We start from the raw sequence: 27,907 nt of genomic DNA, 5'->3' as shown, positions 1-27,907 counted from the left end.
AAGTGGGTTTGATCAGACATTACGCCCTAGGGGGTTTCAATGAATAGCCGATAAATTGCACACTTTTTACAGAATCGTCGCTGCATTCTCTTGCAAAACGTAATAATAAATTGTAGTATTTAATGATTTAATAGACGTGTTTGTTAAATCTGAGAGTGACGCACGTCATATTTGTAATGATCGCATGCGACGGTGCAGGGCGCTCACCTCCAGAGGACGGGGTGGTGCGGTCCTTCCCCACGCTCCAGACGCTGCTTCAGGTTTGACATAGCCTCTATTTACAGCTTGGAATGTGGGGGAAGAGAGGGACCTGGTGCGCGCTCTACCACCGCGGTTTCCACTTCTCTTTTTAGACAAGACAAACGATACATAGAGGCTTTAGCCTACCGGATCGGCTTTTTTTAATCGTGAGGTTGTTGTCATTTAATGTCCACGCGCGGACAGCGCTTTGCCTACCGGTGGCGGAGCGCGTTGTGCCTTCTGTACGGTTGATAGCCGACACACCACATCACAGACGAGGAACAGCCACCGGTTCACTGCGGAGCTTTATGCGAGTGAACCAGATACGGCAAGTGCTTTTGCAACTAACTCAGACATTTTCCAAGACAGACAGTCATCCACCTGTGTGTCCTGCTGCTAGCGCTTCTAAGTTGATCCGGTACTTTACTCAAAATCAATGTGAGACGGTGTGAAACGTAGGCTGTTGTCATTAATTCGAGTTTTCCTGGACATTTCTTCTCACCAACAATGGACTAAGATTTGCGAGGAAACGACAACAACCTTTCCGTAGTTTCTTTCTTGTCTAAATGCTAGAAGATACCATGACCCTTCTGTCTCTCCTCGGCCGGATTATGAGATACTTTCTGCTTAGACCAGAAACCCTGTTCCTGCTTTGCATCAGCCTGGCTCTGTGGAGCTACTTTTTCCACACGGATGAAGTCAAAACCATAGTCAAGTCCAGCAGGGATGCTGTCAAAATGGTCAAGGGTAAAGTGGCTGAGATCATGCAGAACGACAAGTTTGTGGGGCTTGACGTGCTGGACGCAGAGTTCTCCAAAACCTGGGAGCTGAAGAGCCCCAACGTGGCTGTGTACTCCATCCAGGGCCGCAGGGACCACATGGAGGACCGCTTCGAGGTTCTGACCGACATGGTGAACAAGAGCCACCCGTCCATATTTGGGATTTTCGACGGGCATGGAGGAGAGGTAAGATATGTGGTTACACCATGGATGAGTCGCCTCGTGTTGATGTGTTTTTGGAAAAGCATTTGACTGGATCAAATTGTCCCTGGTTCAAATCCTCCATGTTGCCTACATCGTTTGTATAAAAGCGTCTGCTAAAAGACATGATGATGATGATGATTATTAGGCTACATTCAGCACATTCTGTGTGCCTCTCTGTTTGATATCAACATGGTGCTTCACCTGCTCATGGTAGAAGTCAGTGGTCAGAATCTCTAAGCTGTGCCAAGTAACCCTATAATTTGTGTTCTTAAATGCTTCCAGACATACATACTTAACAGGATATATGCTGCTGATCAAGTCTTTAAACCGATTACAGAGGACGAGGTAAGCTCGAGGGTAAACAGGATTAAGATCGTTGAAACGTGCAGGCAGACTGGAGGAGAGCAGAACATCAAACGATGTGCGAGACTCACTAGTCGGTCACTTTTTGTCTGCTGAATGAAGAACTTACATGTTGAGCCACAAAAGCACCTGTGCTGGGCTTACTGATCCATAGAGCTGTGTGTGGGGGTTTGTAGTATGTCCAGATCAGGAGGTTTGAGTGATGAGGTGATCACACAACAAGAGGGGCAGGGCAGACTGCTGCTTACAGAAGAAGGATTGTAAACTTTGAAGAGACAGATGTCTTTAAAAGTGTGTGTGTGTGTGTGTGTGTGTGTGTTTGGCTCCTAGAGATGTGTGTGGGGGAGAGTGAAAGGGGTGAATTGTGTGTTTTTGTGTCTTTCAGAAAGAGAGGTCTGTGTGTGGGAGGCAGGGAGAGTGAAAGAGCTGAATCGTGTGTTTCTGTGTTGTGTTGTATATGTGTTTGTGTGTGTGTGTGCCTCTTCACTCCCTCCTCTCCCCTATCCGTCCTTTCCCCTCCCCTCCTCTTCCCTCTCTTCCCCTCCCCTCCTCTACCCTCTCTTCACCTCCCCTCCTCTTCCCTCTCTTCCCCTCCCCTCCTCTACCCTCTCTTCCCCTCTCCTCCTCTACCCTCTCTACCCCTCCCCTCCTCTACCCTCTCTTCCCCTCCCCTCCTCTACCCTCTCTTCCCCTCCCCTCCTCTACCCTCTCTTCTCCTCCCCTCCTCTACCCTCTCCTCTCTTCCCCTCACCTCTCCTTTTTCTTCTCCAGCTCATCTTACTGTTCCATTCCTTCCTCCCCATCCCTCTCCCTCCCTTTTACTTCTCTCTTTACATGAGGTCTTGCATACCTAGTTAACAACAATCTCTAATGTCCCTGAACCCCCCTTCTCCCCAGTTCCTACCTTATCAAACCCCGTCCCTAGATTTTTTTCAAACCCCATCCCTTCCTGTTCCTGCACCACCAAGCCCCGCCCCTTCCTGTTCCTAATGCTATCTGGACTGCAGGTGTGTTTTCATGAACAGTTATGATAACATACTGACTATGATAACAAGAATAGACACATTTCAACCCAAGAGATATACAGCGGGGGGATTCAAACTTGATCTTGAACAGATGCTCTGACCACTAAGCTATATCCATCCCCAGTCCTCCCCTCAGTCCTAGGCAGCTCCCACGAAGGCTGAAAGAAAACATTCTAAAAATAGGTTTCTATAGAGATGAGGGATAACTGTTCTGCTGGTCCAACTGTGGTCTCAGAAGAAACTAGATCTCCACTACCAAAACTGGTCATTCTACTGCTCTCCCCTGTGGGCTGTGTGTGTTCCTGGGAAGGGGGATGGTCGTGGGAGGAAGGGTGGAGCAGAGATATGTGTGTTCCTGAGAAGGGAGCATGGAGGAGAGAGAACAGGCAGAGAACAGAGAGAGTGAAAGAGAGGGAAGAGATGGAAGAGTGGACGAGTGTTCTAAAGAGGGAGGGAGAGAGGGGAGAGGGGGAGAGAGGAGGGAAAAGGGAAGAGAGTGAGGGGAGAGGGAGGGAGAGAGAGAAGGAGGGAAGAGAGTGAGGGGAGAGGGAGAGAGAAGGAGGGAAGAGAGTGAGGGGAGAGGGAGAGAGAAGGAGGGAAGAGAGTGAGGGGAGAGGGAGAGAGAAGGAGGGAAGAGAGTGAGGGGAGAGGGAGAGAGAAGGGGGGGAAGAGAGTGAGGGGAGAGGGAGAGAGAAGGGGGGGAAGAGAGTGAGGGGAGAGGGAGAGAGAAGGGGGGGAAGAGAGTGAGGGAAGAGGGAGAGAGAAGGGGGGGAAGAGAGTGAGGGGAGAAGGGGGGGAAGAGAGTGAGGGGAGAGGGAGAGAGAAGGGGGGAAGAGAGTGAGGGGAGAGGGAGAGAGAAGGGGGGAAGAGAGTGAGGGGAGAGGGAGAGAGAAGGGGGGAAGAGAGTGAGGGGAGAGGGAGAGAGAAGGGGGGGAAGAGAGTGAGGGGAGAAGGGGGGAGGAGAGTGAGGGGAGAAGGGGGAGGAGAGTGAGGGGAGAGGGAGAGAGAAGGGGGAGGAAGAGAGTGAGGGGAGAGGGAGAGAGAAGGGGGGGAAGAGAGTGAGGGGAGAAGGGGGAGGAGAGTGAGGGGAGAAGGGGGGAGGAGAGTGAGGGGAGAGGGAGAGAGAAGGGGGAGGAAGAGAGTGAGGGGAGAGGGAGAGAGAAGGGGGGAAGAGAGTGAGGGGAGAGGGAGAGAGAAGGGGGGAAGAGAGTGAGGGGAGAGGGAGAGAGAAGGGGGGGAAGAAAGTGAGGGGAGAGGGAGAGAGAAGGGGGGAAGAGGGGGAAGAGAGTGAGGGGAGAGGGAGAGAGAAGGGGGGGAAGAGAGTGAGGGGAGAGGGAGAGAGAAGGGGGGAAGAGAGTGAGGGGAGAGGGAGAGAGAAGGGGGGGAAGAGAGTGAGGGGAGAGGGAGAGAGAAGGGGGGGAAGAGAGTGAGGGGAGAAGGGGGGAGGAGAGTGAGGGGAGAAGGGGGGAGGAGAGTGAGGGGAGAGGGAGAGAGAAGGGGGAGGAAGAGAGTGAGGGGAGAGGGAAAGAGAAGGGGGGGAAGAGAGTGAGGGGAGAGGGAGAGAGAAGGGGGGGAAGAGAGTGAGGGGAGAGGGAGAGAGAAGGGGGGGAAGAGAGTGAGCCAAAAAAGGTTTGGATTGGCCTTCCAGTAGGAGCTCAGGTGAGCTTAGAGCTCAGTAGGAGTTCAGGCAGCAGTGATGGTTCCTGTATTCCTCTTCTAGACCCAGACACTATTGTCACCTGCACAGTTTACTAACCTGGCGAGAGAGAGAGCTGACCTGACCTCTGACCTCACCAGACGCCCACTGATGGGATCTCCTGACCTGACCATATATTTCGTCAGTACCAGAATGTTCTCATTTCAGCACCCATATTGGGACACTTACACACCTACAACCCAAATAAAACACACACACACACACAAACGTACAAACACACACCACACAAACAAAAACACACCCATCAAAACAAACATGCATGCATTCAGCACATGTTAAAATAGTCTTACACACACACACACACACACACACACACCCTGGGTGTCTGGAGGGGGCCTCCCAGAGTCACCCGGGAGATCCTCCTTAGAGACAGGTTTCCTTAGAGACGGCTGTTTAGACTTGCTCATTCACATCTCCATTCAGACAGCAGAGGGGAGGGAGAGAGATAGAGAAAAGAGCAAACAGAGGTTGTTCCAGCACGCCCCTTCCCCCTGATTGACCCCTCCCCCCTAACTTCCCCCTCTCCCTACTCTCCTCTTCCCTCTCCCTACTCTCTCCTTCCCTCTCCCTACTCTCCTCTTCCCTCTCCCTGCTCTCCTCTTCCCTCTCCCTACTCTCCTCTTCCCTCTCCCTACTCTCCTCTTCCCTCTCCCTACTCTCCTCTTCCCTCTCCCTACTCTCCTCTTCCCTCTCCCTACTCTCCTCTTCCCTCTCCCTACTCTCCTCTTCCCTCTCCCTACTCTCCTCTTCCCTCTCCCTACTCTCCTCTTCCCTCTCCCTGCTCTCCTCTTCCCTCTCCCTACTCTCCTCTTCCCTCTCCCTACTCTCCTCTTCCCTCTCCCTACTCTCCTCTTCCCTCTCCCTACTCTCCTCTTCCCTCTCCCTACTCTCCTCTTCCCTCTCCCTGCTCTCCTCTTCCCTCTCCCTACTCTCCTCTTCCCTCTCCCTGCTCTCCTCTTCCCTCTCCCTACTCTCCTCTTCCCTCTCCCTACTCTCCTCTTCCCTCTCCCTGCTCTCCTCTTCCCTCTCCCTACTCTCCTCTTCCCTCTCCCTACTCTCCTCTTCCCTCTCCCTGCTCTCCTCTTCCCTCTCCCTACTCTCTCCTTCCCTCTCCCTACTCTCCCCTTCCCTCTCCCTACTCTCCTCTTCCCTCTCCTTGCTCTCCTCTTCCCTCTCCCTGCTCTCCTCTTCCCTCTCCCTACTCTCCTCTTCCCTCTCCCTGCTCTCCTCTTCCCTCTCCCTACTCTCTCCTTCCCTCTCCCTACTCTCTCCTTCCCTCTCCCTACTCTCCCCTTCCCTCTCCCTACTCTCCTCTTCCCTCTCCCTGCTCTCCTCTTCCCTCTCCCTACTCTCCTCTTCCCTCTCCCTACTCTCCTCTTCCCTCTCCCTACTCTCCTCTTCCCTCTCCCTGCTCTCCTCTTCCCTCTCCCTACTCTCTCCTTCCCTCTCCCTACTCTCCTCTTCCCTCTCCCTACTCTCCTCTTCCCTCTCCCTGCTCTCCTCTTCCCTCTCCCTGCTCTCCTCTTCCCTCTCCCTGCTCTCCTCTTCCCTCTCCCTACTCTCCTCTTCCCTCTCCCTGCTCTCCTCTTCCCTCTCCCTACTCTCTCCTTCCCTCTCCCTACTCTCTCCTTCCCTCTCCCTACTCTCCCCTTCCCTCTCCCTACTCTCCTCTTCCCTCTCCCTGCTCTCCTCTTCCCTCTCCCTACTCTCCTCTTCCCTCTCCCTACTCTCCTCTTCCCTCTCCCTACTCTCCTCTTCCCTCTCCCTGCTCTCCTCTTCCCTCTCCCTACTCTCTCCTTCCCTCTCCCTACTCTCCTCTTCCCTCTCCCTACTCTCCTCTTCCCTCTCCCTGCTCTCCTCTTCCCTCTCCCTACTCTCTCCTTCCCTCTCCCTACTCTCCCCTTCCCTCTCCCTACTCTCCTCTTCCCTCTCCTTGCTCTCCTCTTCCCTCTCCTTGCTCTCCTCTTCCCTCTCCCTACTCTCCCGTTCCCTCTCCCTACTCTCCTCTTCCCTCTCCCTACTCTCCTCTTCCCTCTCCCTGCTCTCCTCTTCCCTCTCCCTACTCTCCTCTTCCCTCTCCCTACTCTCCTCTTCCCTCTCCCTGCTCTCCTCTTCCCTCTCCCTGCTCTCCTCTTCCCTCTCCCTACTCTCCTGTTCCCTCTCCCTACTCTCCTCTTCCCTCTCCCTACTCTCCTCTTCCCTCTCCCTGCTCTCCTCTTCCCTACTCTCCTCTTCCCTCTCCCTACTCTCCTCTTCCCTCTCCCTACTCTCCTCTTCCCTCTCCCTACTCTCTCCTTCCCTCTCCCTGCTCTCCTCTTCCCTCTCCCTACTCTCCTCTTCCCTCTCCCTACTCTCCTCTTCCCTCTCCCTACTCTCTCCTTCCCTCTCCCTACTCTCCTCTTCCCTCTCCCTACTCTCCCCTTCCCTCTCCTGGCTCTCCCCTTCCCCTGACCCTACTCTCCCTTTCCCAGAATGAAGGATTGAGATGGACGAAGGGAAGCACTGGAGAGTCTCTCTCTACATGGCTGAACTTCGAACTACCCAGAGGAACCTCACTTCCACCTCTCTCCACTCCTCCACTCCTCACCCGCTCACCCCCCGTCCTCTGACAGGAAGGCTTATGGGGTGAACGTGTGTGTGTGTGTGTGGGGGTTATTTTTTGACAGATGGTTTAACAGAGAGTGAGAGTGAGAGTGAGAGTGAGAGTGAGTGAGTGAGTGAGTGAGAGGGTGAGTGAGTGAGTGAGACGGTGAGAGGGTGAGTGAGTGAGTGAGTGAGTGAGTAAGTGAGAGGGTGTGAGTGAGTGAGAGGGTGAGTGAGTGAGTGAGTGAGTGAGTGAGAGGGTGAGTGAGTGAGTGAGTGAGTGAGAGGGTGAGAGAGTGAGTGAGTGAGACGGTGAGTGAGTGAGTAACGAGTGGGTGAGTGAGTGGGTGAGTGGGTGAGAGGGTGAGTGAGAGAGTGAGAGAGTGAGAGAGTGAGAGAGTGAGAGAGTGAGAGAGTGAGAGAGTGAGTGGGTGAGTGGGTGAGTGGGTGAGTGGGTGAGTGAGTGAGTGAGTGAGAGGGTGAGAGAGTGAGTGTGATCATCCTGTGTGTTGTCTGTAGAGGATAGAAGATGGACCCTACTGTGAATTGGTCTCTAGACCCTACTGTGAATTGGTCTCTAGACCCTACTGTGAATTGGTCTCTAGACCCTGCTGTGAATTGGTCTCTAGACCCTGCTGTGAATTGGTCTCTAGACCCTGCTGTGAATTGGTCTCTAGACCCTGCTGTGAATTGGTCTCTAGACCCTGCTGTGAATTGGTCTCTAGACCCTGCTGTGAATTGGTCTCTACACATATACAGAGACAGACACACACAAATGGCAGTGCGCACACAGACACCAGCAGTCAGACAGAACAGCAGAACCGCAGTCCTCTGCCTGAGCCCCTTGTCATATCGGAAGTGAACAGCTTCAAGTCCAGAAAAAACTTGTTTCCTGGAAAGAGTTGAGGAAAAAGGTCATTTTATTTAATTATAATCTCAATTGATGTTTATTAGAGTAAACATGTGGAGTCTGTGACAGGAAGCAGCCGTGCCTGCCAGTTGGATGGCCAGGTGTGCCAGACCAGGGCTGCGTTCACAGTTGATTGTAGAATCCATCGTACAACGAATCTTAGTTTTACCAAAGACATCATAGCTAAAGTGTCTCTGAAAATTTTGTGAAAGCGAAATTTCGATGCGTGAAAGCGCATAGCTTAGCCTACTCCTTACGAGCATGTTTGGGAAACGCAGGTAAGAAATATCGATGGTTTCGTTTCTTGCTTGATCGTTGCTACGATCCATCGTTATGGGGAAACGCAGCCCAGGTGTTCCAGCCCAGGTGTTCCAGCCCAGGTGTTCCAGACCAGGTGATCCAGATCAAATCAAATCAAATTTATTTGTATAGCCCTTTTTACACGCAAGCATGTCACAGAGGGCTTCACATACGCCCATAGAACTGCCCCTCAACCAACCTAAACCCTCAAGGAAGACAAGGAAAAACTCCCAGAAAAACTCCCAACGGGAGAAAAAATGGAAGAAACCTTGGGAGGAGCAATTCAGAGAGGGATCCCCTCCTCCAGAGACGGTTGGCAAGAGAGAGGAGCAGAACACAAGCTAAACATAGTCATACAGTGTCAATGGGTTTTGAAACACCAAAAATCCAGACCAGGTGATCCAGAAGGTTCTCTGGCCACCTGACGAGTTATGAAAAGATCATAAGACGATGAACTCTCTCCTCTACCGAGCAAGTCTGACCTCAAACACATCACCTCTCTCCGTCTCTCTCTCTCTCTCTGTTTCTCTCTCCCACTCCCTCTGTCTCCTTGTCTCTCTCTTCTCTTCCTCTGTCTCTCTCTGTCTCTTCTCTTCCTCTGTCTCTCTCTGTCTCTTCTCTTCCTCTGTCTCTCTCTGTCTGTCAGGGCCATCCAGCCAGAAGACCAGCCCAATCTCCCAAAAAGGCTTTAACATGTTTTTTTGTTGTTGTTTTTTTGTTTTTGAAAGGTTGGAAAAGAAAGTACAAAAGAACGTGAATCTTTTTTGTGTTGTGCTGTGTGGAAAAAGCAGTTTATTTATTTTTGAACATTCTCAGTACTTCTGCCTACACAAACGCAACATGCCTACTGTAGCCTGTTATAGCTGACGTGTGTGTGTGAGGGAGAGGAAGAGAGTGAGTAGTGGCTGTTTTTTTTCTCTGGTCATAAGAACCCCAAAGCCCCTCTTCTGTCATGGTAGACAAAGTGACATAGGGGTCTGAACCTGGGACCTCTAGATCTGCAGTCAAATACTCTGTTGAGCTGAGTACTCATCCCTGATTGGCTTCAAAGGGGACCAATAAGACACGAGTACAGCAGTAGTCCTAGTGCCCTTCATGGTGATTACTTACTGTGGTGCACACACACACACACTGACATGTACACACACACACACACACTGACATGTACACACACACACACACTGACATGTACACACACACACACACTCAAACACATGCACGCACACAGCTCTGCCAACACTCCCATGTCTCCTAGGAACACAAGGTGAATGGAAGAGGGAGAGAGGGAGAGAGGGAGAGAGGGAGAGAGGGAGAGAGGGAGAGAGGGAGAGGGAGAGAGGGAGAGAGAGAGTAAATGAACCCATTATCATGATCCCTCTCTACCTGGATGTGTGTGTGTGACTGATAAACACAGAGCTGCTATCATTCTGCTCACATAGGACCAGGGTGAGCATGATGCTGCTAATTGGATTTTAAATGCAGTAAATGTATAATATATTCATATCTCCTCCTCTCACAAGCTCCTGCAGTTTGGAATACTCGTGACTTTCTCTCTACCGCTCTCTCTTTCTCATGCGCATTGTGTTGCTATGTGGTATGAAATGCGCTATATTAATAAAGTTTGATTTGATTTACACTCTCTCTGTCTCTCACCCTCTTTCGCCCTTTCTCTCTCTCTTGACCTCCCTCATTCTCATATTTCTACCGCTCACTTTCTCTCTATCTGTCTCAGGTTCCTGTTTTCCTTTATGTCCTTGTTGACCTTTTGCTCCATCAAATCCTGTCCTTCCTCTTCTCATCCTCCACCTCACACACACACCCTCACACACACACCCTCACGCACACACCCTCACACATACACTCTCACACACAGACATACACATCCTATCTTTCTCTCACCCACCCACCCTCACACACACACTCTCACCCACCCACCCTCACACACACACCCTCACACATACACTCTCTCACACACACACACATACACAACCTCTCTCACACACACACACATACACACCCTATCTTTCTCTCACCCACCCCCACACACACACTCGCTCACCCTGACTCCCTGCAGTCACCTTATCTCTCTGCAGTCTGGTTTATTTATCACTCCTCTGAAATATTAAACAGTCTAGAACCTTCAGCCTGAGGGGAGTCCCCATCTGTATACACACACACACGTCCTCACATACACACACGTACACAAACACACACACTTTCACACACACACTCTCACACACACCTTACTCTGTAAACAGTGTTCTTATCAGAATCTGTTTCTCTTACTCTCTAGACGCTTGTAGCTGTGTGCAGCTGTGGAGGAAGTATCTACTTAGAAACCTCATCATACTGTGAGTGTGTGTGTGTGTGGGGGAGTCAGAGTGCATCGGTGTGTGTACTTGTATGGGTGTGTGTGTGTGTGTGTGGGGGGGGGGGAGTCAGAGTGCATCGGTGTGTGTACTTGTATGGGTGTGTGTACTTGTATGGGTGTGTGTGTGACACTGATAGCGTTTGTAACGCTGTCCGAGGAGCTCCACAGGGAACAGTCTTAGCTCATTCCTGTTCCCCCTGTACACTGCAGACTTCCTGTTCCCCCTGTACACTGCAGACTTCCTGTTCCCCCTGTACACTGCAGACTTCCTGTTCCCCCTGTCCACTGCAGACTTCCTGTTCCCCCTGTACACTTCAGACTTCCTGTTTATCCTGTACACTGCAGACTTCCTGTTCCCCCTGTACACTGCAGACTTCCTGTTCCCCCTGTACACTGCAGACTTCCTGTTCCCCCTGTACACTGCAGACTTCCTGTTCCCCCTGTACACTGCAGACTTCCTGTTCCCCCTGTACACTGCAGACTTCCTGTTCCCCCTGTACACTGCAGACTTCCTGTTCCACAGATATATATAAACACTAGATGTCTTACGGCAGCGTCTAGAACATATGAATAATGTAGCATCAACACAATGTGATGGGTGAGCGAGTTGCCTGTTGCAAGATGGCCACCATGTGCGGACGTTCGACTCCGTTGTCCAGCAACGTGGACGAGACATCTAGTGTTTATATATATCTATGTCCTGTTCCCCCTGTACACTGCAGACTTCCTGTTTATCCTGTACACTGCAGACTTCCTGTTCCCCCTGTACACTGCAGACTTCCTGTTCCCCCTGTACACTGCAGACTTCCTGTTCCCCCTGTACACTGCAGACTTCCTGTTTACCCTGTACACTGCAGACTTCCTGTCCACCCTGTACACTGCAAACTTCCTGTTTACCCTGTACACTGCAGACTTCCTGTTTACCCTGTACACTGCAGACTTCCTGTTCACCCTGTACACTGCAGACTTCCTGTTCCCCCTGTACACTGCAGACTTCCTGTTTACCCTGTACACTGCAGACTTCCTGTTCACCCTGTACACTGCAGACTTCCTGTTCCCCCTGTACACTGCAGACTTCCTGTTCCCCCTGTACACTGCAGACTTCCTGTTCACCCCGTACACTGCAGACTTCCTGTTCCCCCTGTACACTGCAGACTTCCTGTTCCCCCTGTACACTGCAGACTTCCTGTTCCCCCTGTACACTGCAGACTTCCTGTTCCCCCTGTACACTGCAGACTTCCTGTTCCCCCTGTACACTGCAGACTTCCTGTTCCCCCTGTACACTGCAGACTTCCTGTTCCACAGATATATATAAACACTAGATGTCTTACGGCGGCGTCTAGAACTTGCCACCTGCCATCTGCAGAAGTTCTCTGATGACTCTGCCATCGTAGGCCTTTAGAAAACTACATTCTAAATGAATCTGTTTGAAACGCCCCCGAGCGTGGTGAACTGTGGGAAGGCGAGCGATGGCAAGCGATTTGCGTCGCTGCAGTGTGAACGCAGGGTAACACTGCAAGGGCAGTCCTGACTCATCTACGACACTAACACTGCAAAGGCAGTCACACACATTCACACTCAAAGCTGCACCTGCCTCACTCTGGAATCTGGGCTGCAGAAGGAGCTGGATCTGATCTGGCCATAGACTTATCTGACTCTGGTCATAACTTTGGATCTGACTCTGGATCTGACTGGATCTGACTCTGGTTATGACTCTGGTTATGACTCTGAAATGGCTTTGATTCTGAAGTTGGCACACAAACACATGATGCATGTTTGCATCAGCCCTCTGAGCAGAGGAGGGTAGTTCAGATGAATATTGATGTTCTTGAGGCACAAAGTCAGATGTTTGTCCGCTAACAGTTGAGCCTAGCGTGATGCAGGTGTTTTCAGGCATCCGGCGATCAATACTGCATGGTGGGGGTGGGGCAGGATGCATGTGTGTGCTGGGGGGCAGACTGTGTGAGGTGGAACACTGGAAGGAGTGTCTATTGGAAAAGGCTTGATGTGTGTGTGTGTGTGTGCACACATCTTGATGAAGCGTTTGTTGTGTTTTTGTATGCTGATGCTGTGTTTCTGTCAGGGCTTAGGGAGAGAGGGAGAGGAGCGGAGAGAGGGAGAAGAGAGGAGTGGAGAGAGGGAGAGGAGAGGAGCGGAGAGAGGGAGAGGAGAGAGGGAGAGGAGAGAGAGGGAGAGAGGGAGAGGGAGAGGAGAGAGGGAGAGAGGGAGAGGAGAGGAGCGGAGAGAGGGAGAGGAGAGGAGCGGAGAGAGGGAGAGGGAGAGGAGAGGAGCGGAGAGAGGGAGAGGAGAGAGGGAGAGGAGAGAGGGAGAGGAGAGGAGCGGAGAGAGGGAGAGGAGCGGAGAGAGGGAGAGGAGCGGAGAGAGGGAGAGGAGCGGAGAGAGGGAGAGGAGAGGAGTGGAGAGAGGGAGAGAGGGAGAGAGGGAGAGCAGAGGAGCGGAGAGAGGGAGAGGAGCGGAGAGAGGGAGAGGAGAGAGGGAGAGGAGAGGAGCGGAGAGAGGGAGAGGAGAGAGGGAGAGGAGAGAGGGAGAGGAGAAGAGAGAGAGGAGAGGAGAGAGGGAGAGGAGAGAGGGAGAGGAGAGAGGGAGAGGAGCGGAGAGAGGGAGAGGAGAGGAGCGGAGAGAGGGAGAGGAGAGAGGGAGAGGAGAAGAGAAAGAGGAGAGGAGAGAGGGAGAGGGAGAGGAGAGGAGCGGAGAGAGGGAGAGGAGAGAGGGAGAGGAGAAGAGAGAGAGGAGAGGAGCGGAGAGAGGGAGAGGAGAGGAGCGGAGACAGGGAGAGGAGAGAGGGAGAGGAGAAGAGAGAGAGGAGAGGAGAGGAGAGAGGGAGAGGGAGAGGGAGAGGAGAGAGGGAGAGGAGAGAGGGAGAGGAGAGAGGGAGAGGAGAGAGGGAGAGGAGAGGAGCGGAGAGAGGGAGAGGGAGAGGAGCGGAGAGAGGGAGAGGAGAGAGGGAGAGGAGAGAGGGAGAGGAGAGAGGGAGAGGAGAGAGGGAGAGGAGAGAGAGGGAGAGGAGAGAGAGGGAGAGGAGAGAGGGAGAGGAGAGGAGTGGAGAGAGGGAGAGGAGAGAGGGAGAGGAGAGGAGTGGAGAGAGGGAGAGGAGAGGAGTGAGAGGAGAGAGGGAGAGGAGAGGAGTGAGAGGAGAGAGGGAGAGGAGAGAGGGAGAGGAGAGAGGGAGAGGAGAGAGGGAGAGGAGAGAGAGAGAGGGAGAGGAGAGAGGGAGAGGAGAGGAGTGGAGAGAGGGAGAGGAGAGAGGGAGAGAGGGAGAGGAGGGAGAGGAGAGAGGGAGAGGAGAGGAGCGGAGAGAGGGAGAGGAGAGGAGCGGAGAGAGGGAGAGGAGAGAGGGAGAGGAGAGAGGGAGAGGAGAGAGGGAGAGAGGGAGAGGAGAGAGGGAGAGGAGAGAGGGAGAGAGGGAGGAGGAGGAGTGGAGAGAGGGAGAGAGGGAAAGGAGAGAGGGAGAGGAGAGAGGGAGAGAGGGAGAGGAGAGGAGCGGAGAGAGTGAGGAGAGGAGCGGAGAGAGGGAAAGGAGAGGAGCGGAGAGAGGGAGAGGAGCATTAGAAGGAGAGAGGGGGAGAACCAGGGAGAGTCCTAATGAATGTGATGTCTCCATCCATCACTGTTCCTGGATGATGAGTTACTGACACAAGGAGCAACACATCTTCACATACGAATCATCCTCTCTCTCACCCCATGTCTCTCTCTCTCCTCTTCTCTCCCTCTTTCCTCCTCTCTCTTTCTCCCTCTCTCCTCTCATCCACCTCTCTCCTTCTCCTCCTCTGTCTGTAGACTAAGGACACAATCCACAGATGGTTAGATTTGAGGGAAAGATGGATGGGAGAGAGGAAGGGAACAAATGGTGGAATGAACCCAGGAAAGGAAGAGAGAGACAGTGGAGGGATAGAGGGTGGAAAGAGAAACTAAATGAGAGCCAGAGAAAGAGCGAGAGAGGGGAGGCTGAATGAGAGCCAGAGAGAGAGAGACGGACAGAGCGAGAGAGGACTGCAGCTGATGAATGTTGCGGGGTGTTGGAACAATTCCTGGAGTGGAGGATCCTCAGGAAGTATGAGTTCCTCAGGATAAGGATGCTACACCACACTATAGAGACCCACCCACCTCCAGATGGCCCATGGGGGAACACTGAAACAGTGTGTGTGCTGCTTCCTGCCTCCTCTTCTCTCTGGGCACTCAGCAGGTGGGTTTGTAAACACTCCAGTCACTCCAATCTCTCTCTCTCTCTCTCTCTCTCTGTATCTCTCTCTACTCCAACGTTAGAGAGAGAGAGAGAGAGAGAGAGAGAGAGAGAGAGAGAGAGAGAGAGAGAGAGAGAGAGAGAGAGAGAGAGAGAGAGAGAGAGAGAGAGAGAGAGAGAGAGAGAGAGAGAGAGAGAGAGAGAGAGAGAGAGAGAGAGAGAGAGAGAGAGAGAGAGAGAGAGAGAGAGAGAGAGAGAGAGAGAGAGAGAGAGAGAGAGAGAGAGAGAGAGAGAGAGAGAGAGAGAGAGAGAGAGAGAGAGAGAGAGAGAGAGAGAGAGAGAGAGAGAGAGAGACACACACAGAGGTGGAAAGTCTCAGTGGGGGCAGTGAGGTGAAGAGTGTAAATTGATATTTGAGATCAAGGAATCTGTGCCAGACTGGAAGAGTGTTGTGCAGGCTGTTTACTGAGCACGGAGGCAGCAGGTGTCATGAACGGAGATGATGGGTTTAGAAACAGTGGGGGTCCTCACAGCTACACACACACACACACACACATCCTCACCCCACAGAGAGGGCCTATCATCTCTTAACCCACCAAACAGCTATCCTACTGGCATGTGACTCCATATGGTCCTGGTCTTGGTCTGGTCTAGTTCTGGTCAAGTTGATAAGTTAGACTGCGCGTGTGTGTGAGAGAGAGAGAGAGATAGACTGTGTGTGTGTGTTACTAGCTTGAGGACCAGAAGAGATCTGTGAGAGTGTGCGTTCTGCTCCAGATAAGGATCCTTGTGTGCTTGACCATAAGAGGTTATCTGCCTGACATGATTAATCTACCAAGAAATCAGGCTGATGAATCAAACAGGAAATGGTTGGTACAGGTCTCAGAGGGAGACTGGGTGTTATCTCTCCTCTGACTGGGTGAGTGACACTTCTATAGAAGTCGTTATTTAGATACTGTTGTACATTTTCTACACTCTTATATGCCCGTTCCTGCCATTGTAAATTCCTTGTTTGTGCAAAGATACTTGGTGATAAAAATTCAGATTCTGATAGAGAATGAGACACACATAGACACACGTTTACTTAACAGTGGCATTGTGTGTGCGTGTGTGTGTGTATAGGTGTGTGTGTGTAGGTGTGTGTATAGGTGTGTGTATAGGTGTGTGCGTGTATAGGTGTGTGTGTGTGTGTGTGTGTATAGGTGTGTGTGTGTATAGGTGTGTGCATGTATAGGTGTGTGTGTGTGTGTGTATAGGTGTGTGTGTGTGTATAGGTGTGTGTATAGGTGTGTGCGTGTATAGGTGTGTGTGTGTGTGTATAGGTGTGTGCATGTATAGGTGTGTGTGTGTGTATAGGTGTGTGCGTGTATAGGTGGGTGTGTGTGCGTGTGTGGGTGTGTGCATGTATAGGTGTGTGTGTGTGTGTGTGTGTGTGTGGGTGTGTGTGCGTGTGTGTGTGTGTGCATGTATAGGTGTGTGTGTGTGTGTGGGTGATAAAAATTCAGATTCTGATAGAGAATGAGACACACATAGACACACGTTTACTTAACAGTGGCATTGTGTGTGCGTGTGTGTGTGTATAGGTGTGTGTGTGTAGGTGTGTGTATAGGTGTGTGTATAGGTGTGTGCGTGTATAGGTGTGTGTGTGTGTGTGTGTGTATAGGTGTGTGTGTGTATAGGTGTGTGCATGTATAGGTGTGTGTGTGTGTGTGTATAGGTGTGTGTGTGTGTATAGGTGTGTGTATAGGTGTGTGCGTGTATAGGTGTGTGTGTGTGTGTATAGGTGTGTGCATGTATAGGTGTGTGTGTGTGTATAGGTGTGTGCGTGTGTGGGTGTGTGCATGTATAGGTGTGTGTGTGTGTGTGTGTGTGTGTGTGTGTGGGTGTGTGTGCGTGTGTGTGTGTGTGTGCATGTATAGGTGTGTGTGTGTGTGTGTGTGGGTGTGTGTGTGTGTGTGTGTGTGTGTGTGTGCATGTATAGGTGTGTGTGTGTGTGTGTGTGTGGACCCAGAATGAGGGTGATGGGTACATTCAGGAGGCTCCAGCTCTCCACCAGCGTGGGAGAGCCAATGAGGCGCAGCCACCCTGGTGGAGAGCCAATGAGGCGCAGCCACCCTGGTGGAGAGCCAATGAGGCGCAGCCACCCTGGTGGGGTTATGAATATTCATGAGGCAGAGATATCAGTGTTTGCCAGAGAACACAGGACTCTGGTCCCCAGAATACCAATGAGATCCTCTGCTCTACTATGCCAATGAAGTGTGTGTGCGCGTGGGTGGATGTAATTGAGAGAGGGATTCTGTGATTGTGTGATGTGATGTGTTGTTCTGTGTGTGTGGTGTGGTGTGTTGTTCTGTGTGTGTGTGTGTGGTGTGGTGTGTGTTTGTCAGACATTGCTGTCATGTTCTTCCTTCCTCAAGGCCATTTCTGCCCCACTTTCAAGAAATGGAAACTCTTGGATTCTTCTCAAGCTTTGACAGTTGTACACTTTCTCTCACTACACATTCCTAATGACTAATCTCTGTAGCAGGTGTGTGTGTGTGTGTGTGTGTGTGTGGGGGGGGGTCGTCAGTGACAATGTTAGTATTTATTCTCCTTTTAAATGTCCATGTTAAGGTACAGATGTTTCAACACACACCTGCCGCCACAGAGGGTGTGAATCCAGGCCATGGCCGTGGAGTCAACATTGGGGGAGGAGGGAGAATCTGCTGGGGAGTCTGAGCCCCCCCCCCCCCCCCCCTATATTGTGATGACAGCTCTGGTGTGAATACACTGCAGGCCAGGACTTCCCATCACTCACAGACTGTTCTCCGGTAGATGGGTTAACAACGTCTGTTTTAAAGTAGCTAGCTAGTTGTTGTTATCTAGCTGCTAGCTGGCTTATTGTGCTAGTAAGGTGTACCATGGTTAACTGTTGTTAGCTAGCCGTTACCTAGAAAGTTGTTGTTATCTAGTCGCTTGCTAGAAAGTTGATGTTTATGAACTGCTAGCTAGTAAGTTGATGTTATCCAGCCGCTAGCTAGAGGGTTGATGTTAATGAACTGCTAGCTAGTAAGTTGTTGGTAACGAGCTGCTGGCTAGATTGTTCAGTCTACAGTAGCTCACAGTGGTATTGTGCTGAGCTGTTGTTAGCGAGCTAACTGGTTGTGCCCAGCAGTGTGGCCCTTGGAACAAGGACATGTGGTCAGATTGAAATGTGAGATGTTGCTGGGCAGGAAGCAGAGTCACGTTGAGAAATCACTTCTGTGCTTTTACCTACTTGCGTCCATAACCCAATGTGCTTTGTAAGCATCTCCCTTATTCTCTCTCATTCTCACACCCCTTCTCACTCTCACATCTTCTCCACCTTCTCCATCCTTCCTAATCTCTCTCTCTCAGCCAGACTGCAGCGTTATTACATTCTTCCCCCTCTCTCTCTCTCTCTCTCTCTCTCTATCTCTCTCTCTCTCTCTCTCTCTCTCTCTCTCTCTCTCTCTCTCTCTCTCTCTCTCTCTCTCTCTCTCTCTCTCTCTCTCTCTCTCTCTCTCTCTCTCTCTCTCTCTCTCTCTCTCTCTCTCTCTCTCTCTCTCTCTCTCTCTCTCTCTCTCCCTCCTTCTACTCTACTGCTTTTTATGGCCCTTGTTGATTGAGTCCTCCAGAAGTCCATCTTAATGACTCCTCCCTGAGAGAGACCTGAAGGAGCAGGTTAGGCCTATCAGTCACAGTCAGTCCACTCTCTCTCTCTCTCTCTCTCTCTCTCTCCCCCCCTCCACACTCTACTCTACTCTGTCTGACTGTCTCTCTGTCTTTCTCTTTGCTGAACGACGGGCATAACATGTTACCCACACCGTGTATGCTTGCCGACAGCAGTGTGTGTTTGACTGCATTGGTGTGTCGGTCTGTCAGTGAGTGATAGTGATGTTGAGAAATGTGGGTGTTAAATCTTACATACACATATTTAAACACACACATACTTAAACACCTACACACATAAACACCTACACACACACACAGCACAAATTTAACTGTGCCGCTTGATATTAATAAAACCTGTTATGACTCCCTTGGTAGGTTTAGAAAGGAGCAGACAGCCAGTAGAGGCCCAGGAGGACGGATCATGTGTTTCCTGGAGGAGGTCACCTGAGCTGTTAGAGCCTCTATACTGGCATCTGTCTGAGCCAACCCCCTGTGTCGCTGAAGGGGGCGGGCTGGGACACCAGCCAGCGTGTGATTGGCCCAGAAGGACTGCAGCTGGATAGATGCTCATCCTATCAAGGCTTGGAAGAAGTGCCATAATGGAGCGCAACCATGGTTACACACATGACAAATGTAACACCTCAGTGCTGAGGCCCGAAGCACACACACCATACACACACACACCACACACACACCCCACACACACCCTACACACACACCTTACACACACACACCACACACACACCCTACACACACACCCTACACACACCCTACACACACACCCCACACACACCCTAAACACACACACCACACACACCCTACACACACCACACACACACCCTACACACACACCCCACACACACCTAACACACACACACCACACACACACCCTACACACACACCCCACACACACCCCACACACACCCTACACACACCCTACACACACACCCTACACACACACCCCACACACACCCTACACACACACACACACACCCTACACACACACCCCACACACACCCTACACACACACCCCACACACACCCTACACACACACCACACACACACCCTACACACACACCCCACACACACCCTACACACACACCCTACACACACCCTACACACACCCTACACACACCCCACACACACCCTACACACACACACCACACACACACCCTACACACACGCCCCACACACACCCTACACACACACCCCACACACACCCTACACACACACCACACACACACCCTACACACACACATCCCACACACACCCTACACACACACCCCACACACATACACCCTACACACACATACACTCTGACTCTCAACCACACAGTCTTGTAGGACACAACTTTAGAAGCATAGGAATTCCTGTTGGTTTGTTGTGGGGGTGTTATATATACCATATACCAGCCTGGTAGATCTGACCTGAGACCAGCCTGTTAGATCTGACCTGACACCGGCCTGTTAGATCTGACCTGAGACCAGCCTGGTAGATCTGACCTGAGACCAGCCTGGTATATCTGACCTGAGACCAGCCTGGTAGATCTGACCTGAGACCAGCCTGGTATATCTGACCTGAGACCAGCCTGGTATATCTGACCTGAGACCAGCCTGGTATATCTGACCTGAGACCAGCCTGGTAGATCTGTACTGAGACCAGCCTGGTAGATCTGTACTGAGACCAGCCTGGTAGATCTGACCTGAGACCAGCCTGGTAGATCTGTACTGAGACCAGCCTGGTAGATCTGGTTTGTTGTGGTTGTGTTTTAGCAGGTTAGTGTTCCTGGTGGTAGAGTTTAGCAGGTGTTCCTGGTTGGAGATAGCTGGGAGGTTTAAAAGCATGTTTCCTCACAAGACCACTGCTCCTATAGCTGGTTGGGTATTCTATTGGATGTCAGCACTTTTCTGTCACGGAACACTTCATGTACTTTGTGAGTGTGTGTGTGTGTGTCTGTTGGTGTGTGTGTAGTGTGAGTGTGTTTAACCCCAGCATCAGTTGACCACTTCTGCCCCACCAAGGACACATGAAGGATCTATTTTAGTTGATGCTCAACGAGCCTTCCCCAGATGATCCCACAGTCTCTCGCTCTTTCTCGCTCTCTCTCTCTCAAACACACTGTACAGACACACACACTGTACAGACACACACACTGTACGGACACACACACTGTACGGACACACACACTGTACGGACACACACACTGTACGGACACACACACTAAAGACCTTTTGGCAGGGCCTTTTCACATGGCTCTAATGTGAGCTAATACAGTTAGCGCTCCATGCTAGCTCCCAAGGGTGCAGTGACATTCTGTATCAGCTGGTATATCCGTGTCTGTATCAGCTGGTATCTCCGTGTCTGTATCAGCTGGTATCTCCGTGTCTGTATCAGCTGGTATCTCCGTGTCTGTATCAGCTGGTATCTCCGTGTCTGTATCAGCTGGTATATCCGTGTCTGTATCAGCTGGTATCTCCGTGTCTGTATCAGCTGGTATCTCCGTGTCTGTATCAGCTGGTATCTCCGTGTCTGTATCAGCTGGTATCTCTGTATGTCCCTCCCGGTTGTGGTAGAGACGTGGTTCTTCTCATTATATAAGTTCTGTGGTCGTATTTTATTTGAGCACATCTGAGGATGGCTGTATCGTCAGGCGAGTGGTGTGTGTGTGTTTGTGTGTGTGTATGTACGCGCAGCTGAGTGGAACTGTGACATTTATCACTCATGGCTGAAGGGCACTCTGAACACATCCCCTTTGTGTGTGTGTGTGTGTGTGTGTGTGGTACAGGTAGCAGTAAAAGCTGTGAAAGGAAACACAGCAGTAAATACAGCACACATCTCCTCTGCTGGAGGGCTGAGGGCTTCAAATCACTCTGAGTGTGTGTGGGTGTGTGTGTTGCTCTCAATACTTTGTCTTTGATGAAATATTGCTTCAAGGCCTGTTGATGCACAAACACACGCACACCTTCACAACACACACATACATACAGACATGCGCACACACACGTGCGCGCACACACACATACACATGCACACACATATGCAAACATGGAGGGGAGAGGGGCCGGGTACAAGCAAAGAGCTCAGGAGAAAGGAGAAAGAGTTGCTCTTACTCAGCATGAGGGAGGCGAGGCACTTCTCCTCTGTTCTCTGACCCCCTGTCTCTCCCCCCCCCTCCTCCTCTTGTCCCTCCTCTCTCTCTTTCTCCTGTCTCCTGCTCCAGGCAGCAGCAGACTATGCCAAGGCCCACCTCCCCACGGCCCTGCGCCACCACCTGCTGGCCTACGAGAGGGAGAAGGAGAAGGAGAGGGAGAAGGAGAGGGAGAAGGAGAAGGAGAGGGAGAAGGACAGCAATGGACAGTCCTATCCCTCTATCCTGGAGAAGCAGATCCTTGCGTTGGACAGAGACATGCTGGACAAGCTCTCCGCCTCCTACAACGAAGCAGGTAGCTCCCCCTACACCACCTCCTCCCACACCTCCTCATCTCCTCCTCCTACACCTCCTCCCACACCTCCTCTCCTCCTCCTACACCTCCTTCTTTCCTCCTCCTCTCCTCCTCCCACACCTCCTCTTCTCCTCCTCCTACACCTCCTCCCACACCTCCTCTCCTACACCTCCTTCTTTCCTCCTTCTACACCTCCTCCTCTCCTCCTCCTCCTCCTACACCTCCTCCTCTCCTACACCTCCTTCTTTCCTCCTCCTCTCCTCCTCCTACACCTCCTCCTCTCCTCCTCCTACACCTCCTTCTTTCCTCCTCCTACACCTCCTCCTCTCCTCCTCCTACATCTCTCCTCCTCCTCCTACACCTCCTCTTCCCCTCTTTCACCTCCTCCCTTCCTCCTACCCTTCCTCCTCCTCCTACAACACCCCACAACATTGCTCCTTACAGCCCTCTCCTTCCTTCCCTCCCTCACTCTCCCTCCGTTGTTCCAGATTCATTATCAGGCCCTCAATCATTCAGAGGTGTGGTATCACTGGGTATGTGGTATTTACACAAAGGAGTGAGTTTAAACACTTAATCATTGGTTACCCTGCCTCCTTTCCCTCCCCTCCTCACCACCCTTCCTTCCTCCTCTCCCCTCTCCCCCCTCCCCCCTCTCCCACAGATGCTCTTTTCTTTGAGCTATTTGCAGTGAGCGTGTGTGATTGAGATTGTGTGTGTGTGTTAAGGCTTGAGGATGGGAACTTTGTTTAAATAGCTGTGCTATGGCAAATACATCTCACAGGGATTTGATGGCTGTCTAAATAGCATGTTCTGTGTGTGTGAGATCTCCCCATGCATTTCTCTGTCCTGTTGGGATATAAACCATCGATACTCTGGTTTATTTCTGTTCCTCCTCTGCCTGCTTACTCAGCTGCCTAAATACTGTTCTCACTACACACACACCTGTTTCACAGTGACCTGTATCACAGAGACCTGTTTCACAGTGACCTGTATCACAGTGACCTGTATCACAGAGACCTGTATCACAGTGACCTGTATCACAGTGACCTGTATCACAGTGACCTGTATCACAGTGACCTGTATCACAGAGACCTGTATCACAGTGACCTGTATCACAGTGACCTGTATCACAGAGACCTGTATCACAGAGAGGGGAGAGGGAGGATTGTGGGAGGGGAGAGGGAGGAGGGGAGAGGGGAGAGGGAGGAGGGGAGAGGGAGGAGGGGAGGAGGTGAGAGGGGAGAGGGAGGAGGGGAGAGGGGAGGAGGTAAAGCAGCGCCTCAGGTAAAGCAGCGTGGGCTCTGACATATTCTTCAGTAAAAAGTATATAAACTACTGCTAACTGTTGAACCTCACATCATATTAATACATGAATACAAAAAGACACTATAGACACGCAGCGCATTCGCCAGTGATCTTTTTTTACACTGACAATTTTGAACATCTCCTTTTGAATCATCAGAAGCTTGAAAGTTGAAAAACTAATTTTGAAAAAAGGTTGATAAAAAACTAGAAACGTTTTTGTATCTTGTTGTGTGTGTGTGTAAGGTGTTTACAACATTTCAACAACAACAAAAATTCCTTTCAAAAGTCTTTTGGGAATATAGTTTTTGAATTACATCGTTCGAAACTCAGGCTAGGCTAGGCTAGGGTGAGCTAGGCTACAATTGGGTGAGTCACACATACATTTTCAAACGCACACTTTCTTTCTCACCCACACACTCTCACATACACTCAAACACTCATTATTCCCAATTACAATCAGAGCCTGGCTGATTGAAGTGCCCCTAAGTGGGCAGAGTCCCCCCCTCCCCCCTCCCCCCTCACCCCCCCTCCCCCCTCCCCCCCTCACCCCTCACCCCCCCTCACCCCTCACCCCCTCCCCCCTCACCCCCCCTCACCCCTCACCCCCTCTCCCCGTCTCCCCCCCTCCCCCCCTCTCCCCCCTCCCCCCTCTCCCCCCTCACCCCCCCTCACCCCCTCTCCCCCCTCACCCCCCCTCACCCCCTCTCCCCCCTCACCCCCTCTCCCCCCTCCCCCCACACACACACACAAGCATCAGCCTCTGCCTGGGAGACATCAGTCTCTCTTCAATCTCTGTCCCTAAATAAAAGACTTCACTTGAAAAGAGGGTTAGGGTTAGAAACAAAGAGTTCTACACACTTAATCTGATTTGATTGGATTTGAAAGCTGTTTTTACTCCTTCAAGATGTGAGAGGAATGTTTCCGTTTAAGGAATATTGCAGTGGAGATATTTCTGCTTTTCATTAAAGAAAGCTGTTTATTAAAGAAAGCTGTTTATTAAAGAAAGCTGTTTATTATAGAAATCGGTGAACCCTATGGCTGTCTGGCTGTGTCTGGTTCTGGTCTATGTCTATGTTTGGGTCTTTATAGAGTGAATCTGAGAGACAGAGGGAGAGAGAGAGCTTGATGTGCTGTTTTCCAAGGCCGTCCTCCCTGGTTGCTGAGAGGGAGGTTTACATGAAGCTGCTTATGACTCCAGGGTTGGTTCTTTCTCCTCAGAATCAGAAAGGGTTTTATTTACCATGAAAGTTTGCACAGACAAGGAATTTACTTTGGCAGAAAGGTGCTTACAATAAACATATAGGAATCCTAAAACTTTAATAATATACTCCCTAAATAACTATACTAGAGGTACAAGTCTACTTAATAGTAATACTCTCCTCCTGTCTTTTCATCCTCTCTCTCCTTCTCTCCTCCCCTCTCCTCTTCTCCCATCCCCTCCTCCTCTCCTTTCCTCCTCTCCCCCCTCTCCTCTCTCTCTCCTCCTCTCCTCTGACAGAACAGTCTTGCTTCTCTTGCTTTTGGGAGAAAGACATCTTGTTTGTAAAAGCAGATGTTGTTTGGCCTTGTTGTGTGAGAATGTGCTGAAAACCCTTACTTTTCAGAACAGCAGGTCTGTGTGTGTGTTGGAAGGGTTGGAATTTTTCATCTTGTTCTATATGTGTCTGAAAATCTATTTTTGTGTCCCTTCCTAAAACACAATGGTTGACTGCCTCTTCCACCTTCCCTCCCCCCCCCTCCCCCCCAGGCACCACCTGCCTGGTGGCCCTGCTGTCTGACAAGCAGCTGACGGTGGCTAACGTGGGGGACTCTCGGGGGGTTCTCTGTGACCAGGAGGGCAGAGCCATCGCCCTGTCACATGACCACAAACCCTACCAGCTGAAGGAACGCAAGAGGATTAAGAAGGCTGGTGAGGGGGGGAGGGAGGGAGGGAGGGAGGGAGGGGGGAGTGGGGGGGGGGGGTCAGGGGGTGTCAGAGGTGAGGGGGTGTCTCTATTGCTGCTTTCACCACCACCGCAGCTCACTACTTACACCTAGTGGGCACTGTCAGTAGTACATCTGTCTGGCTCTTGTTAAAACAACCTTTACAACCAGGCACTGATTATGGGGTTGAGTTTCCAGTGAATTTGGTAAAAGGCTCACTGTCACACACACACACACACACACACACGCTCACACACACACACACACACACACTCTGTAGATGTTTAGGAGGGTTATGGTTGTCTCCTGAGTGTGTAATGTTGTGTTGTTACTCTGAACTGTGTCCAGTAGTCCAGAACACTGCAGGAACATTGTCAACCAGTATAAACACACATAGAAGTCCAGGCCTCCTTCCTTTCACAGGAATATTTGTACAGTTTGTTAAGAAGATGAAAGGAACAGCTTTGTGGTCGAGAGAAGAGAAATGTCTTTCATCTGTGTGCAGGAAGTTAAAAACCATCTGTTTCCTGTCTTCTCCTGCTGCCTCACCTCGCCCCTCTCCCTCTCCCCCCCCCCCCCCTCCCAGGGGGCTTCATCAGCTTCAGCGGCTCCTGGCGCGTGCAGGGCATCCTGGCCATGTCCCGTTCCCTTGGCGATTACCCCCTGAAGAACCTGAACGTGGTGATCCCCGACCCCGACATCATGACCTTTGACCTGGACAAGCTGCAACCAGAGTTCATGATCCTGGCGTCAGACGGGCTGTGGGACGCCTTCAGCAACGAGGAGGCCGTCCGCTTCGTCCGCCAGCGTCTGAACGAGCCGCACTTCGGTGCCAAGAGCATCGTGCTGCAGTCCTTCTACCGCGGCTGCCCTGACAACATCACCGTCATGGTCGTCAAGTTCAAAGGGGCCGGCACCAAGCCTCCTGACCAGTAGTACACCCCCTGCTGGTCCAAGCCTCCTGACCAGCAGTACACCCCCTGCTGGTCCAAGCCTCCTGACCAGCAGTACACCCCCTGCTGGTCCAAGCCTCCTGACCAGCAGTACACCCCCTGCTGGTCCAAGCCTCCTGACCAGCAGTACACCCCCTGCTGGTCCAAGCCTCCTGACCAGCAGTACACTCCCTGCTGGTCCAAGGCTCCTGACCAGCAGTACACCCCCTGCTGGTCCAAGGCTCCTGACCAGCAGTACACCCCCTGCTGGTCCAAGGCTCCTGACCAGCAGTACACCCCCTGCTGGTCCAAGCCTCCTGACCAGTAGTACACCCCCTGCTGGGTCTAGATTGTTTATGAATATATGTACGTACAGTATAAGCATAGGTTTATGATATAGAATACAAGCCCTACGGTGTTTTGGAGCGAAAAGTGTTTGTATCTGAGATGAGAGTAGACCCTAGCATGTCATTCTGACACGAACACTAGAATCTACATGGTCATTCATCTATTTCACAACATTGAGTTCTCATCAATGTTTTAGGGAGACATGTTGTTGTCAAGCACTACAGAGAGAACTGAATGAAATGAAGGAAGGAAAGAAGGAAAAGAGATCAAAAAGGAAAGAAGAATCTGACCTAGCGTAGCTTAGCGTACCATGGCGTAGCTTAGCGTACCGTAGCGTAGCTTAGCGTACCGTAGCGTAGCTTAGCGCACCGTAGCGTAGCTTAGTGCTGATGGACTCTCAAACATCTGAGGTCCTGTTTGGCTTGGGTGGATGTGTGTGGTGTGTGTGTGTGTGTGTGTGGTGTGTTTGTGTGGTGTGTGTGTGTGTGTGTGTGTTTGTGGTGTCTGTGGTGCGTATGTCAGTTTTGCCAGAAGACTGCATCGAAAAGCAGAAGCTGAGCTCATAGTTAATACAAACAGAATATTCAATATAAACATCAATATGAGCATACATACTAGTCTCTGGCGAAGTCATTACATGTTGAACATTAAAGATGATCTCAAGGGCACAACGTCTCTGCAGCATGTTGTTAAAGAAATCATGTCTGTGTCTTTTAAGTTCTGAATTATTTTCTCAGGAGAGGTGATGCTGTGCCATCTGAACTTTCACCTCTGATTCGACCACTTGCAGCACACTGGCCTTTCACAGGTGGATTCGGTTCAGTTGGGTTCAATTCAGTAGGATTTGATTCAGTTAGGATGGGTTCAGTACAGTTGGATTTGGTTGTGTTCAGATCAGAGATGAAGAACTGAAACACTGCTGCAGTTCCCATCCTCTTTTCCACTCTTAAACAATTCCAGGCTGGTTTTTAGTTTTGGATTCCTGTAAACGTGTCACCACCATGTCCTCTGAAGCCTTTGAATGAAAACACATGCTTGTTGCCTTATTTTTGTGAACTTTTTATTTCCTCATGAATTATTTGCCAAAACGAACGTTTTAGTTCCTACTGTAGTGCAGCCTGCATGAATACATCACCTGTATAATAGCACCTTGAGAAAATTCAGTTGTCATGAAACTGAGTTGTCATGAATGTTTTGGGGTCAAGTTTTAGGCTGGCACTGCAGAGTGAACTGTTTCTCTTAAACATAATATATTACTGGGTTTCTCAGAAAGAAAGAAAGACAGAAAGACAGAGAGACAGAGACAGATTTGTAAAGTGAATGTAATACTGTTTCCTGTGAGATCTCCCGTCCTTCGTCTGCTAACTGGTTAATTAACAGAAACGCAGATTTACTTGTTTTTGTGCTTTTTTCAGTTGTACATCCTTTCAGAATAATGTCTGTACCATGTCTGTGTTCCTAAAAGGTCCCTGTGGAATTTGTAATTTTTTTGTGTGTGAATTTGCTGAAAGTATAAATAAAAAAAAAGATAGAATCTGTAAACTTTAATATGTAAATCAAACAGATACCATTAAATGACAACTGATCATAA

General features: G+C 50.8%; 1 protein-coding gene across 2 annotated transcripts; it reads left to right on the top strand.

Moving 5' to 3' along the window:
- The first annotated feature begins 213 nt into the window (after positions 1 to 213).
- Positions 214 to 27,907, top strand: ppm1lb (protein phosphatase, Mg2+/Mn2+ dependent, 1Lb). 2 transcript variants are annotated; one of them, XM_084673521.1, is made up of 5 exons: positions 214 to 1,205; positions 21,586 to 21,808; positions 22,297 to 22,341; positions 24,861 to 25,022; positions 25,623 to 27,907. In XM_084673521.1, the coding sequence occupies exons 1-5, from the start codon at positions 807 to 809 to the stop codon at positions 25,970 to 25,972; spliced, it is 1,179 nt and encodes a 392-aa protein (XP_084529647.1). In that variant the 5' UTR covers positions 214 to 806; the 3' UTR covers positions 25,973 to 27,907. The 2 variants fall into 2 exon arrangements, with proteins under 2 accessions (XP_084529647.1, XP_084529648.1); XM_084673522.1 differs by lacking the exon at positions 22,297 to 22,341 and having other exon boundaries at positions 225 to 1,205.

Source organism: Hypomesus nipponensis, chromosome 15, assembly GCF_054491055.1.
Source record: "Hypomesus nipponensis isolate SF chromosome 15, ASM5449105v1, whole genome shotgun sequence".
In the NCBI taxonomy this organism is placed as follows: Eukaryota; Metazoa; Chordata; class Actinopteri; order Osmeriformes; family Osmeridae; genus Hypomesus; species Hypomesus nipponensis.
Note: the sequence above shows the minus strand (reverse complement) of the source record. Positions and strands in the feature narration are given on the sequence as shown.

Bases quoted from the DNA above. Each gene is read 5' to 3' on its own strand.
- ppm1lb (XM_084673521.1), top strand. From the start codon at position 807: ATGCTAGAAGATACCATGACCCTTCTGTCTCTCCTCGGCCGGATTATG. The intron at 1,206-21,585 runs GTAAGATATGTG...CTCCTGCTCCAG, and splicing joins TCGACGGGCATGGAGGAGAG to GCAGCAGCAGACTATGCCAA. The intron at 25,023-25,622 runs GTGAGGGGGGGA...CCCCCCTCCCAG, and splicing joins CAAGAGGATTAAGAAGGCTG to GGGGCTTCATCAGCTTCAGC.